Source organism: Medicago sativa, chromosome 3 (assembly GCF_051527215.1).
Source record: "Medicago sativa cultivar Bolivia chromosome 3, Bolivia_mono, whole genome shotgun sequence".
Taxonomy (NCBI): Eukaryota; Viridiplantae; Streptophyta; class Magnoliopsida; order Fabales; family Fabaceae; genus Medicago; species Medicago sativa.
In genome coordinates, this window is record NC_140751.1 from 20,320,939 (window position 1) to 20,336,238 (window position 15,300).

At 32.5% G+C, this 15,300-nt stretch overlaps 3 protein-coding genes and 1 long non-coding RNA gene across 5 annotated transcripts; 2 read left to right on the forward strand and 2 right to left on the reverse strand.

Moving 5' to 3' along the window:
* Positions 1-4,671: 4,671 nt before the first annotated feature.
* Positions 4,672-7,540, forward strand: LOC146936261 (uncharacterized). Its single transcript, XM_085751203.1, has 2 exons — positions 4,672-7,165; positions 7,255-7,540. Exons 1-2 carry the CDS (start codon positions 5,420-5,422, stop codon positions 7,423-7,425), a joined length of 1,917 nt encoding a protein of 638 aa, XP_085607329.1. The 5' UTR covers positions 4,672-5,419; the 3' UTR covers positions 7,426-7,540.
* On the forward strand, positions 4,673-5,368 carry LOC146936262 (uncharacterized). The gene has a single exon (XM_085749179.1). It carries the CDS (start codon positions 4,673-4,675, stop codon positions 5,366-5,368), a length of 696 nt encoding a protein of 231 aa, XP_085605305.1.
* LOC146936263 (uncharacterized) lies at positions 7,449-9,700 on the reverse strand. The gene is made up of 3 exons (XM_085751204.1): positions 9,592-9,700; positions 7,982-8,519; positions 7,449-7,879 (listed from the first exon to the last, which is right to left on the reverse strand). The coding sequence occupies exons 2-3, from the start codon at positions 8,454-8,456 to the stop codon at positions 7,857-7,859; spliced, it is 498 nt and encodes a 165-aa protein (XP_085607330.1). The 5' UTR covers positions 8,457-8,519; positions 9,592-9,700; the 3' UTR covers positions 7,449-7,856.
* An 813-nt stretch (positions 9,701-10,513) lies between these two features.
* Positions 10,514-12,682, reverse strand: LOC146936264 (uncharacterized). Of its 2 annotated transcripts, none has more exons than XR_015030525.1 (2): positions 12,536-12,682; positions 10,514-10,902 (listed from the first exon to the last, which is right to left on the reverse strand). It is a non-coding gene; the product is annotated as an uncharacterized LOC146936264 (long non-coding RNA). The 2 variants fall into 2 exon arrangements; XR_015030524.1 differs by having other exon boundaries at positions 10,514-10,927.
* Between the last annotated feature and the right edge of the window lie 2,618 nt (positions 12,683-15,300).

The following is a 15,300-nucleotide window of genomic DNA, read 5'->3' on the forward strand; positions in this document are numbered from 1 at the left end:
ATAAATAATGAATTTTTAACTATTAAACTACTTGATAAAAAAATGTGTTTTCTCTTTTTCCATGACTACTCCATCTATTGTAACTAAATTATAAATCTTGTTGGAAAAAATGTTTCATTTTATAAGTCATTACAATACTAATAAAACATTATTGTTCTTTTTGTATTAAATTTATCTTGGAATTTAAAATAGAAATTTTATCTTTGAATTTTGGGCATTCAAGACATTGAAACAATATAAAGTAATTTTTTTTACATAAAATTTATCAATTATTTATATTATTGAATCCTTAACAAGTGTTCTTAGGGAATTTGTTAGCATAACCTTAAATTTATTATCCTTAACTTTTTATTACTCTTTTATTTTAATTCTTAAATTTATTGTTCTCATACCAATAATGAAAATTTATCTGTATCGTGCAACAATGTTTACATTTCTTAATTTGTGTAACAACTATAACGACTTATAATTTACGACGGGAGGAGTAGATGATAAAGACTATAAGAACTTTTGATGTGATTTGGCACATGTTTCTAGCATGAATTTGATTCTTTATTTGTAGTTGTAGTATCACTTGTAATGTATTTCCAACTTATAGGTATAGTTGTGGGTGTTCAAAACTGAACTAATCCAATAGAAAAATTGCAAAATGAACCAATTGAAAGTAAATATTGTATTTTGTTTGGGAGTATTTAAACCTATGAATCCCCGGATACTCCAAAACAGAGACGTACCTGTATCGGATACGTATCGGATACCGATACTCCACGGATACTCGCGGATACGTACCCACGAAGTATCAGAATTAATTATTTTAATTTTTGATGAATATTTTATCAGATACTTATGTGATACTCCACGGATACACAAGGATACTTCTAAGATACTTATCCTAGAAAAAGATGAAGAGTAAAAAAGTGAGACAATGTTGTAAAAAATTCATTATAGATGTATATGATTCAATTTTAGATATGCATCATGAAGAGGCCTAAAAAATTCGAGGGCTGCTCGAAAGACAATGAAGTCCCCACCAATGTTTACTAAAATAGGGAAAACGTCATAAAAACCCTTTTAAAAGAAAAAATGGTCTTTGAAACCAAATTTTAGGTTCGGGAGTCGATTATGCGTAGGGAAGGTATTAGCACCCTCCAACATCCGTTAAAAAACGGTTACTTCTAATTAATTGTTCAAAATATTGTTAACTTAAAATATTAATTTCTCCTTATTATTAAATGCAAACAAAAAATTGAGTTTTTAAATGGGAATACAATGCATCTAGATAGAAAGAAAAAAAAAGGTTTTTTATTATTATGCTTGACAAGAGTTTGATCTTGCTCCTACGTATCTCCTGGTGCGATGGAGAATTCAAAGCTACGTAGTTCTAGGGTAGAAAATGTTTGTGTGTTGATTGATTTTATTTATGAAAATGGTTTGGTCGCGCGCTTAGGCGAAAAAGTTTGCTTTTTTTTTAAAAAAGACGGACTCGCACTTGGGCGATGGTATCCGTTTTGAGAGAAAAAATTAAACGCACATGGGCGAGAAAAAATAAAGCTTGGTGGGTTGAGATTGATTTTAAACGGAGGACGAATATCCGACCGAAAGCAAAGTGTCTACCTCATTTCCGAATATTCGGGGAAGCGTCGGGTGTCTACCCAATTTATCCTTTTTCACTCGCACACAAAAAAAATGATTTTATTATTTTTGTTTTATTAAGAATTTAATCGAAAGATGAATACTTTGAACCTGATCGAGATGGAGATCTCGCGTTCCGCATTCGGGAAAGCGTCAGGTGTCTACCCAAGTTTTCCTTTTTCCGTTCCACTAAACTCATAGTATTTTAAACACTTTTAATTTTTTTTTTTTTAACAATGACCAAATCAAAAGAGGATTCGACGTAGTCATCGATTATTTTTGAAATCTAAATAGTAATCGAATCAAAAGTGGATTTGACGCAATCGTTACTTTTAGATTTTTTATTAAAATGGAATAAAATCTTAATCATACTAAATGCTGCCTGAATGAGAGCTTTTAATAGCAAAATTAAGTTATCATGGTTTCACTACTCAGGCCCAAACCAGCCCAAACAAAAAGTCTTTATAATATTAATTAATAATAACATGCTAAATTAAATATAAGAGGAAAGATTTACCTCTTGAAGAGCAAAGAGGAAGGTATGACAAATCTCTTTTCTTTCCTTTGATTTTCACTCAAATTATTTTAATTTCAAACTCTCTATTTTGTTCAGAAGATTGTCTCTCAACACTCTCGGTTAGTGAAGATTGTGTCCCTTTTGCTGTCAAAGATTGTCCCTATTTATAGGGAAAATTTAACCAAAATAATTGAAATGAATTTCCACTATTTCACACTAACGGTCTGTTTGGTTGGAGAGAGTTAAAGAAGAGAGAGTTAGTGAAGAGAGAAATAGGAGAGAAGTACCAAACTTCTCTTGTTTGGAGAGCAAAGAGTTTGTGAAGAGAGAATAAAAATAGGTGGGCCCTACCACCATTTTGTTTCTCTTCAATTAAGGGAAGAAATGCAGGGGAGTGACGTGGAGATAGCAAATGCACCTTTATGGTGTGTTTGGTTTAGAAGAGAAGTTGTGAAGAGAGAAATAGATAAGAGAGAAGTTGTGAAGAGAGAAATAGATAAGAGAGAAGTTGTGAAGAGAGAAAAAGGTGAGAAATAGAGTAGATTTGATGGGTTGTTTGGTATAAGAGAAAGAAGAGAGAAATAGAAGAGAAAGAGATGCTACTTTTTTTTGAAAAGACAAAAATACCCTTGAATTAAAACTAAAATATAATTTATTATGTTTAGTTAAATTAATTTATTGGTTCTATATAATTAATTTTTTTAGGATATAATTAAATTATTATCAACTGATGTAATTATTAATATACTTTAATTCAATCTTTGACAAAATTAGTTTATTTCATTTAATATAATTTAATTTAACAATTTAATTTAAAGTATATTATATATTTTCAAAACACAAATTTTAGAGCAACTCTGTCTTGTTGCTAGTCCAGCCTCATTTATTTATTTATTTTTATAATACACACGCAAAGTTTTCTTTTTTCTGTATTTGTAGCAACAAAAAAAAAATGGGCTTGGCATGTTTATCCAAAAATTTATTGAAAAGAATTAAAAGTGCATAAGTATGAATTTGCAGGGGCATAAAGGTGCATTTGTTATCTCCACGTCACTCCCCTGCATTTCTTCCCTTAATTGAAGAGAAACAAAAAGGTGGTAGGGCCCACCTATTTTTATTCTCTCTTCACAAACTCTTTGCTCTCCAAACAAGAGAAGTTTGGTACTTCTCTCCTATTTCTCTCTTCACTCCAACCAAACAGACCGTTATGCCCCTGCAAATTCATACTTATGCACTTTTAATTCTTTTCAAGAAATTTTTGGATAAACATACCAAGCCCATTTTTTTTTTGTTGCTACAAATACAGAAAAAAGAAAACTTTGCGTGTGTATTATAAAAATAAATAAATAAATGAGGCTGGACTAGCAACAAGACAGAGTTGCTCTCAAATTTGTGTTTTGAAAATATATAATATACTTTAAATTAAATTGTTAAATTAAATTATATTAAATGAAATAAACTAATTTTGTCAAAGATTGAATTAAAGTATATTAATAATTACATCAGTTAATAATAATTTAATTATATCCTAAAAAAATTAATTATATAGAACCAATAAATTAAGACTCTTTCTAGTCTCACCCCATATAATTCTAGTTACACCCAAATTTATTTAAAATTTTACAATAATACCAAAATTGCCCTCTTCATGTAAATTTCTAAAAATCGTTCTTTCATTGTCATTCTGAACCCTCACCCCTTTTTCACCCACAAACCACCATGGATATGCAATCAATACCTACTAAAATCGTCAATTGAATCAACATATATTTCATTGATACGTACTCGATTTATACAGGTGAGTGAATTTCATAAATTTCTTCAAGTTTCTATTTAGGGTTTGCTCTATGATTTATTCGATGTTGTTAATTTTACCATGGATGTTTATAGTTGTTAATTTCATGTGTCTGTCGATTTGTTTATAGTCGATTTGTTGGAATCGATTTAAGTTTAACGTAGTTTAAGTTTACATATGTCTGGCGTGAATTTAGTTTACGTACATATTCTAAAAAAGCAATAACATACACGTAAACCCAGTTTACATGAACTGTGTAAACTCAGTTTACATAAACTGTGTAAACTCAGTTTACTTTAGTTTACTTAACTTCTGTAAACTCAGTTTACATAGTGTATGTAAACTCAGTTTACTTAACTAATGTAAACTAAGTTTACATAAACTATGTAAACTGAATTTACGTATACATAATTAAGTTTACTTAACTTTGTAAACTCAGTTTACATAGTGTATGTAAACTCAGTTTACGTAGTGTATGTAAACTCAGTTTACTTAACTCATGTAATCTAAGTTTACATAAACTATGTAAACTGAATTTACGTATACATAATTAATGTGCTTGAACACGTGAACATGAATACAGTGAACATGAATATATGCACAAGTAAACTTACTTTATGTAAATTAGTTCACACAAACTAAGTAAATCTAAAAATCCACCACATTTATCAATTTCACAGTTTTATATTATGTTTCAGTAAATTTTACAATTTTTTTTTCTCTTCAGAATGAACATCGAAGAAGAAGAAAATGTTGACACGGCTAACAATGAAATGAAACTTGAAGAACCACAATTAGTAGATTCTACCGCTGTATTTATCAATGATAAAGTGTTTGCTACACGTGATGATTTATTGAAATGGGCTAGAAATGTTGGGAAGGAAAATGGTGTTGTTGTTGTGATTTATAGGTCTGAAACAGCCACAGCAAAACCAGGAACTAGGACAAGACTAATTCTCGGTTGTGAAAGAAGCGGAAAGTATAGACCTTGGAAGAATCTTAAACCTGTTAGGGGTGCATGTACCAAAAAGTGTGAGTGTCCATTTAGACTAAGAGGAATACCCTCAAAGGATGGTAAAGGATGGACTATCCATGTGGAATATGGTATGCACAACCATAATTTATCGAGCCTATTGACGGGCCATCCTTTTCTTGGAAGATTATCTCATGAAGAGAAAAATTTACTCGGTGGCATGAAAAAGAATATGGTTAAACCGAGAAATATATTGATGACATTTAGGGATCATAATGCTGAGAGTTTAACAACCATCAAGCAGGTTTATAATGCACGTCAATCATACCGGTCATCCATTAGGGGAAATAGGACTGAAATGCAACATTTAATGTCGTTGTTGGAACGTGACAATTATGTGTATCAGTATAGAAAGGTGGGTGATTCTGATAAGTTGAGGGACATATTATAGGCACATCCAGATTCAATCACACTTGTCAATAAGTTCCACCTAGTTTTGATTATGGATAGCACATATAAGACTTGCAAGTATAAATTGCCATTGCTTGAGATTGTCGGTGTTACCTCTACCGGAATGACATTTTCAGTGGCATTTGCTTATTTACAATATGAGCGCCTTGATAACTTTGTATGGGCACTACAAAAGTTGAAAGAACAAATTACATGTGGTGATGTTAGTGTCATTGTTACTGATAGAGATCTTGCCTTGATGAATGATGTGCAACTTGTTTTCCCAGATGCGGTAAATTTATTGTGTCTATTTCATGTATGCAAGAATGTGAAAGCCAAATGCAAGATGACTGTGTCTCCAAAGGAGAAACGAAAAATGGTCATGGAGGCATGGGAAGGTGTAGTATATTGTTCTAATGAAGCTGAGTATCAGGAACAGTTGAAAGTTTTCAAAGAAATTTGTATTGATTTTACCATTTTTCATGATTATGTACATGAACAGTGGTTGATTCCTTATAAAGAAAGATTTGTTGAGGCATGGACAAACAAGGTTATGCACTTAGGGAACACAACGACTAATAGGGCTGAGTCTTCACATTGGAGTTTGAAGAGGATATTGCAAGATAGCATGGGGGACATATGTAGTGTTTGGGATGCAGCTTCTAGCATGATCATACTACAACACAATGAGATAAAATCATCATTCGAAAAAAGCATATTTCAAAAGGAACATCGACATAGTACTAGATTGTACGCTCACTTGTGTGGCCATGTTTCGAGACATGCATTATCGCACATTGCCAATGAGTTTGATCGGGTGAAGTACGTCGGTATTGATAAGTGTAGTTGTCGTTGCACTATTAGGACGACTCATGGTCTACCTTGTGCATGTGAACTAGCCAGATATAGTATGATGCCTAGTGCCATCCCATTGGATGCAGTTCATATTTTTTGGAGGAGGTTAAATTTTTTCGATGATGGATTCAACAAATCATCAGAGTTATCGATGAAACCTTTGATTGATGCATTAATGAGAAAATTTGATGAGCTTGATATGTGTGGAAAAATTGCACTTAAGAGTAAAGTACATGAACTTGTTTTCCCAATAACCACCTCAATGTGTCCACCGCCAATCAAAACAAATGTTAAGGGTGCACCAAAGATAGGGAAGAGAAAGTTGTCCAAGAGACAAAAATCAACAAAGCGTGATCCATCTTGGTGGGAACATGTAGATGCAGCTATTGAATCCCAAGGTTCAGTCCATAAACTAACACCTACACCACCAATTCAGAAGTTTACAACACAACCATTGCGACAAAAGCTTACACCTCGATCTTCAGTCAATAAGGTTAATCAACCTAGACTGTTACCCTTTATAGAATGGTTACATAAAGAGATCCACCATTACATAGATGATGTTCTGGATGTAGGCCCGGATGGTAATTGTGGATATCGTGCAGTTGGCGCTTTGCTTGGTAGAGGTGAAGACTCGTGGCCTCTAATTCGTCAGGAATGTTTGGAAGAGCTTCTAGAGTGGAAGGATGATTACGCAAGGATGTTTGGTGGGGAAGATTATGTTCAAGGTATGATCCAAAGTTTATATGTTGACGGATATGCAACTAGGGATAAGTGGATGACTCTTCCAGCAATGGGTCATGTGATTGCTTCAAAGTATAATATCACACTAGTCTCATTGTCGGTGGACATGCCAATGACTTTTTTCCCTCTTAGAAGTCCATTTACACCATCATCTAGTCTCATTGTAATTACCTACGTTAATTACTGTCACTTTGTACAGGTAAATTATTACATCTTTTAATTATTTTTTACTATAATTATTTGAACGAACAAGTTCATCAAATTTATAAGTTTTCTCTGTTTTAACAGGTTTATTTAAAGCCTAATGCTCCAATACCACCAGCAACAAATTTATGGAAAAAGTTTTGCAAAGAAGAAGCTCACACCTGGGAAACTGCATATCTTACACGCATACAGTCTTGGTTGACAATATTTCCATATACATATGAACCTGTTATAAACCTTGGTGATCCTATTTAATGATCTTATATGTAGTCGAGATATCATCAAAATACTTTTTGGTGCTTTCATGAAATTGTTATGAAAGTTGCACTTGTATTGAAATTGTTAAAATACATAAAGTTGCACTTCTAGTTTTTTTTTTGGTCGAAAGTTGCACTTCTAGTTAAATAAATGCATGAAGTTGCACTTGTACTGAAATGTTAAAATACATAAAAGTTGCACTTCTAGTTAAATGCATGAAGTAGCACTTGTAGCGAAAGTAGATAAAGTTGCATTTCTAGTTACATGCATAAAGTCACTGAGTCTCTCTAATTCTTCTTTTTTTCTTTTTCTTGTATGGCTCTTCGTTTGACCGGTCTTTAACACCTTTCTCTGTAGTTAACAAATCCACTAACTCATTTGCAAGTGCGATCCCATCAGGTGCAGTATATTGTTTGTCGAGAAGCGTATTAACAATCTGCATGGCCCTCAGCTGCTATCAAGCAAAATTAAGGAAAAAATAATCAACTATACATGAAAACTACGACGTTTATACATGAAATTGACTAATATAAATTAAAAGTTACAAAATTACCAATGATGTTGCATCTGTAGACGGGCTTGAAACAATTGGGTTTGGATCTCGTCGTATGATGTAAGGATGAGAGATCATACGAAACCAAATCCATATTCCCATCAACACAGGCTGACGGGTAATTTGCAACGAGACCGGGATCGACCACATGGATGGCATACTGCGTGAACATAAGATCCACATCCTTTGAAGTGGTCGAATGGCATGTGACATCGTTTGGTGACGAAGGAATACCTTGTACATGCCCGTATTGTCGTAGTACCCTATCAGGAAGATGTGCATACATCTTAAGACCCCACCTAATCCAACCCTTGTAAAAAGATGCATCTTGCAATGGCCGAAAATCTCTGTGTGCAATGTAAGGATTCCAACAAATTTGATCAACAGTAATATTATCAAGAGCCTGCCTGAAAGGAAGCACCTGGCCTTTATCTCTCCTCGGCTTCCATTTAATGGATCGGGGTAGCTGTTCCATATAATCTGGTCGCACTCTACAACAATCAATGCATAAAATAGGTAAGTGTTCGTAAATCCATGCCTGCAGATATAGTAAAAACCACATCACTTAGCAACTAATTAGATGACTTGTTTGAATGAAATATCATCGATATATTTGTCAACTATCAAATTCTGATTGTAACTCACTTCGTAAATAAAATTTCAGCAATTGGTGCAATATTTGCTGCAACAGATTCTGTGTGCACGTTGCAGGTTTGTAACAATAATCTTTACTCTATGTTCCAAAGCAACTATAAGATGTCAATGCTAAGTACTGAAGTTTTAAATGACGATTATGCAGGTGCTAAACCAGGATAGAAGCTCTTTCTATAGTAAAAAGCTTTTACTTGAGGATGAAAGCATTTCCATTGAAGCAACGTCAACTTCAAAAAGCAGCATAAATACCAGTGACATTTAAATGCCACCATAAATACCAGTGGTTTAATATTCATTTACATGAGCTCTATATTTGTCTGATTCAATTATCATATCAGCTTTTATGTAGACCAGATGTGTGAGTACCAATTTACAACAATGATTATGTGTAGAATACAAGCTTTATTTGAACAAGAGGGATAAAAAACTATATTATATAATTTGTATAAGCTATTCAATCAATAATCATGTGAAGTAGTGATTAGATTCTGCAAGACCGATTGTGCACACAAGCAAAATTGAAAATAATATGTGGTCTCTCTAAAATGATTAGTGAAATTGAAAATCATCTATTACACTAATCCTTCACCTTTAGTGAAAATTGCAGGACTAAATTGACTGATTCAAAACTCAGTCTCATTCACTTCTGTAATTTTCTCAAATTATTCTAAAAGTTTGTTAGTTCCAAAGATTTAGTTTTGAATGATTCAATTCAGATACTGGTACGTAAAATGAATTCACGTATTAAAATGATGTGTAGGATACGTGAAATGAATTCACGCTAACCACCAACCAGAAAACACCAATCCCAGTTGCAAACAACAACAAAAAATCATAGCATTCTTATTCAAATAGAACATAGAATCAACACAGTCCAACTAAGAAAATGATAAATCACTGAAAATAAAGCAACGGATACGCCAATCGCCGAAAGAGATGAAGAATTGAAAACTTACCAAACCTAATGGAGAAGACACGCGATTGGCGCAATTGGATACTGTGCAATTGGCAGGAAGGAGATGAAGGCGCAATTGGCTTCTTTCTGGGTTTGAGGGATACGTGAACTTAGAACTAGACTTTTCACCCGTGCTATCGCACGGGTCTGATATAGATGAAGATTATTTTTGAACAAATGATTTTTTTAAATTGCTAGTTGCGACTAACATGTATGACATGATATTATATTCGCAATAAGACAATCGAATACAATGACATGAAACAAAATAAATTTATCACAACCTTACACTAATATAAGATTTTATCTTACAAAAGTAGTCTAAGTTATAAGTTTTTGCTGGATGGGGTAATAGGAACGTGATCACTACTTGATATTTTTTAGACAACTTGATCACAACTTAATCATATTAATGTCCTCCACATGTTTGATTGTTTCCTCTGTGATCCAATTCAGTTCACTCTCTATACATCCAATAGCTTATTTTGTTGTTTCAAAAAAAAAAAAAAACCAATAGCTTGTCGCAAAAGTGTGTCTAGGAAGCTTATTAATGCATTGTTCAATATCAGTGATTTATGATTTTTAAGATTGAATTAGTAATGTGACATAAACACACTTCAGTGCAATACAATTGTATTTTACTCTTTATTCTCTTTCAATTTTACTAAAAGTGTGCCAATTGATTAGGAACATACCTAATATGCAAAACCTGTAGTTTTTGAAAACTTGGAAATAAATTGATACTTCACTTGCTGTTAAAAAATAAATAATTTGATACAGCAGACAACAATAGAACCCTTATAAGAGTGTGAAAGCCACTGATCCAAGATGACATCACTTCACTATAAAAAATCATGTGGGAGTGCTCTTGGCTTAAAACAATATGACTTTTTTAGGAGAATTGATGGTTGTTCTTTATATAGTTAGTAAAATTAATGTATTAGAATATTTCAGCATAACTATAACTATAGTTTACATAAGTATTCAACACCAATAAGTTGGTCACGGACTTACACCATTACAATGTGGGAAAAAGAGTGTTATAACACCAAAGCCACTAAAAAATTCATCAAGACACATTATTTGCCTCAATTGAAAGAAACTTGATCACTTATACTCAGCAAACTATACAGAGGCAACTTCTGCCACAGAGAAGCATGAGTTGCACAGTTATAAGGCACCTCTCACAAAATACAACAGTCTAAATGAATTCGGCAAGCTGAAAAACAGTGATATGGATAGTCTGCTAGCTACGTCTCTCTTGATTGATACATCAACTCCCCACTGAAGATACAATACAGCAACCAAAATCCTGAAACAGTATGCATATATCAACACTGCAAAAACTACAACACACTACTTAGACAGAGCAACTCCAACTCGAAGACAGGCTAAATCAAAGGTAAAATGACCAAACTATCATGACTTGACTTCCCCTTTTTTGTATAAGAAAACATGTCAAAAACAATAAGATTAAAGAAAACATGTAGAGCATCTCATCAAATATAGCTTTAGTTGACCACATTATGCCAGGTTTTGGTTGTGATATGTCAGGGTAAAAACAACATACTCTATTATCATATATTTTTTCTCTATCGAGACATGAAAAACTCAGGGCATGTGAAAAAGTAAAATACATCAAAACAACTTCCAAAATTCCTACAGGAACCTAAAAACATGATAATAAGCCTCCAAATTATTCATCAATGTATATCTAAAGACTAAAGAAAGCAAAATATAATCAAGCATCATTCTCATATTACGACAATGACTTCAACATAAAGAGATGCAAAACTGGAGTAGCAAAGCTAAAAAAAATACATAATTGTGCCATAACATCTGAAACCAAATTGAAGAAAACAAAACCGACCTTAACAATTCTGCGAACCTACTAATGGGCAACCACAAAACTCCAAGCAGAAAAATCACTAAGGCCACAAAACCAGTTGCTTGTCCCACTTAATATCAAGAGTAGAGTTTTATATTCTTAGGTTACCTCTAGAAGACAGTAGTGAAGTTTACAATCTTTCATGTCACAATGAAGCCTGCTTAATTAAAGGTTTATCCCAACAAACCGGGTGAAATGGAAATTGTGTAGGAGTTTATTCAATGGATAGAAACATAACAACATAAGACCAACTAAAGCTTCATTCCAATGAGATAGAAAAAATAAATAAAAAATTAACATAATTACATAAACAATAAAACTTATATACAACTGCATTATGTAGAATAACTTCCTTTTTTATAACTATGCACGAAATCTTATGATAAGATCCACCGCAGGTATTAACACAAAAACTAATCCAATTGAATTTAGTAATAGTTGATAGCAATCATACCAAATATCAAATCCGTTGAATCATCATAGTGTTTTAGGAGCTTGGAGCACTAAACATATGTACAATTAAATAAGAGTAATTTCAATGGAAAGAACTTCAGTACCTGGTTCCCTACAGTACTCACCTACCGGTTGTTGTAGCACTGCCACAATGTTCCCATCTTCCAAATACATATCCGTTGCCAAGAATCTAAAAAAATCACTACATAATTAGTGTCCAATTCTTTACAACTAATTCAATAACTAAGAAGCATCTTAAAAAAAATCAAGAAATAAGAAGAAAATTAATGAAACTAAATATGACTTAGTCATGGACATAGCAAATTAACATCAAATTAATGTCATATCATAGTAAATTCACATTAGATTTTTTATCAGTACAAAATCTGTGAAGGAAGAGACTTCTAGTCTAAGTGGTGTAGTCGCATAAATAGAGAACAAAAGAGAGATAATTTAGAACAAAAGAAAAAATGAAAACAGCCAAACTTGTTGTGGGATAAAGAAAATCAAAGGATCCCCAATTTAAAGAGTTGGAATTGAAAAATTGAAGAAACATTATGCTAAAAGAAATCCATGTAAAATCAATAGCAGTGGCCAAACCTACCTTCTCTACTGAGACGGAAAGGAATTTCAGTTCCACCATTAATCTCAACAAAAACAACCAGCTGCGATACAATGAAAAATAACGTCAACCAAAAATTAAAAAAGATGTGATTTCAGATCTACCAAAAAAACATATACACCGCATTTCATTAAAGGGAAAAGGAGGGAAATCATAAGCCAATTGGGTTGGCTATGGTGAGGGCAACATATCGTGTAGAGAGAGAGAGATAGAGAAAGAACTGACTGTGGCGGTAGCAACTGAGGTTATGAGTTTGCTGTGATGATCTGAAGCCATAGACGGTGGCAATGGAGTTGACGGCAAGGGTGGTGCCGGAACCGAGAGCATTGGCGAAGGGAAGTGATGAGAGGAGAAAGACAACAATGAAAATGGAAAAGACACAGATGTGGCAAAGGAGCGATTTAGCTTTGCATGAGAATAGGTAGGAAACGATTTTGATATCTGTTTATCTGTTTAGGAAAATCAGGAGCGATTGGTATGAGAGAAGGTAGGAAAATAGGAGATTTTGTTAAACAAAGGAGCGATTTTGCTATGCATAAGAATAGGCAGGAAACAATTTTTATATCTGTTTATCTGTTTACGAAAATTAGGAGCGATTTGTTATTTCTTTATTTTTTATAGATAAATAGATTAACGATTTAGTTAGGGTAAAATAGTAATTGTAGCCATTAGGGCTTTGGAAAAATTAGGGCTTCAAAATTGGCTTGGGACAACTTTTATATATAGAATAGATGAGAATAGGTAGGAAACGATTTTGATATCTGTTTATCTGTTTAGGAAAATCAGGAGCGATTGGTATGAGAGAAGGTAGGAAAATAGGAGATTTTGTTAAGCAAAGGAGCGATTTTGCTATGCATAAGAATAGGCAGGAAACAATTTTTATATCTGTTTATCTGTTTACGAAAATTAGGAGCGATTTGTTATTTCTTTATTTTTTATAGATAAATAGATTAACGATTTAGTTAGGGTAAAACAGTAATTGTAGCCATTAGGGTTTTGGAAAAATTAGGGCTTCAAAATTGGCTTGGGACAACTTTTATATATAGAATAGATACGCGATTGGCTTTTTCTGGGTTTGAGGGGGATACGTGAACTTAGAACACGTAACTGTGTTTTGTGGGTTTTGAATTGAATTGAAATTTTTATTTTAATTAAAGGGTATATTAGTAATTTTGGGGTGCAACTTGGATTATTTGGGGTGTGGGTAGTATCTGTCATAAATTAATTTAACTAAACATAATAAATTATATTTTAGTTTTAATTCAAGGGTATTTTTGTCTTTTCAAAAAAAGTAGCATCTCTTTCTCTTCTATTTCTCTCTTCTTTCTCTTATACCAAACAACCCATCAAATCTACTCTATTTCTCACCTTTTTCTCTCTTCACAACTTCTCTCTTATCTATTTCTCTCTTCACAACTTCTCTTCTAAACCAAACACACCATAAAGATTGTGCATCTGTAATGTGAATCTTCATTCATGTTTCCAATTAGCCTCATCTTTAGAACCATTTTTCTTTGTAGTGCAGGGCTAGAGAACTCCATATTTCAAACTAGATAAACTGTTTGTTAGTGTAGTGTTGGGCTAAGAATTCAATGCTTTTGAAGACAAAATGGCCACTTGCATGAAGTTTGTGTGAATGGGTTTGAAATGAGGAGTATTTGTTACTATTCATTTTTTATTTTTTCGGTGCTGCTCTTCTCTTTTTCAACCTCCTTTGGTTCTTTCCCATGTTACAATTTAGTGGGCTGTTTGTAATAAATTGGGTTAAATATGTTTTTGGTCCCTATAAATATATCAATTTTTCGTTTTAGTCCCTCTAAAAATTTCCTTCAACTTTTAATCCCTTAAAAATTTTCCTTTTTCACTTTTGGTCCCTCTTTTAAAGTAAAATCATATGTAGAATTCATATTTTTGAATAAAAATTTGCAGAAAAATTCATAATATTATAAGAATCTCTCCAAAAAAAATTAAAATTTTTTAACATAACATGAATTTAATATGAATTTTTACATTTTTTACGGTTAAAAATTCATATTTAATTCATGTTTTGTTAAAAAATTCTATTTTTTTCATATTCTACACATTTCTGCATAATTTTATTAAAAAATACAAAAATTAACTTAAAAATAGGGACCAAAAGTAGTGATTGAAAATTTTATAGGAACTAAAAGTTGACGGAAAATTTTAGAGGGACCAAAACGAAAAGTTGGTATATTTATAGGGACCAAAAACATATTTAACCCTGATAAATTTGACACAGGAAGAAAAAACACATCCACTTGTTGGGCAGAGACATCAAAGTCAAGTAAAACAGGAGTTCTTTAATCTTGAATTGGGGTGATGGACAAAATCTCGCACTGCCTTGTGTTGAAAAGGAAGGAGAGTGAAGGCTTACACTGTGTTGCATTGCTGTCCTCTTTTAAAGATATTTTTGGTTATTTTATATATTTTTGTATTTTTATTTTATTTATTGATGTAAAAGAAGAGTAAATGGATTGAACACATTTGTACTTAATTAATGATTCTATGAATGAAACGTTTAGCTTATCTTTTTTTATTTTATTTTTTTTATGAGAAAATTAACAAAGAGAAAAAAAAACAAGATAAAATCTATTGTCATTTATTTTTATTTTTTTTGGAAAGGCCGGACAAATTTAGGGCACTACACATCAATAAAATTATTTCTCGATGAAACACAAATTATACTTCTTGTGGATGAACGTAGCGAGAGATGTGATTCAGTTAAT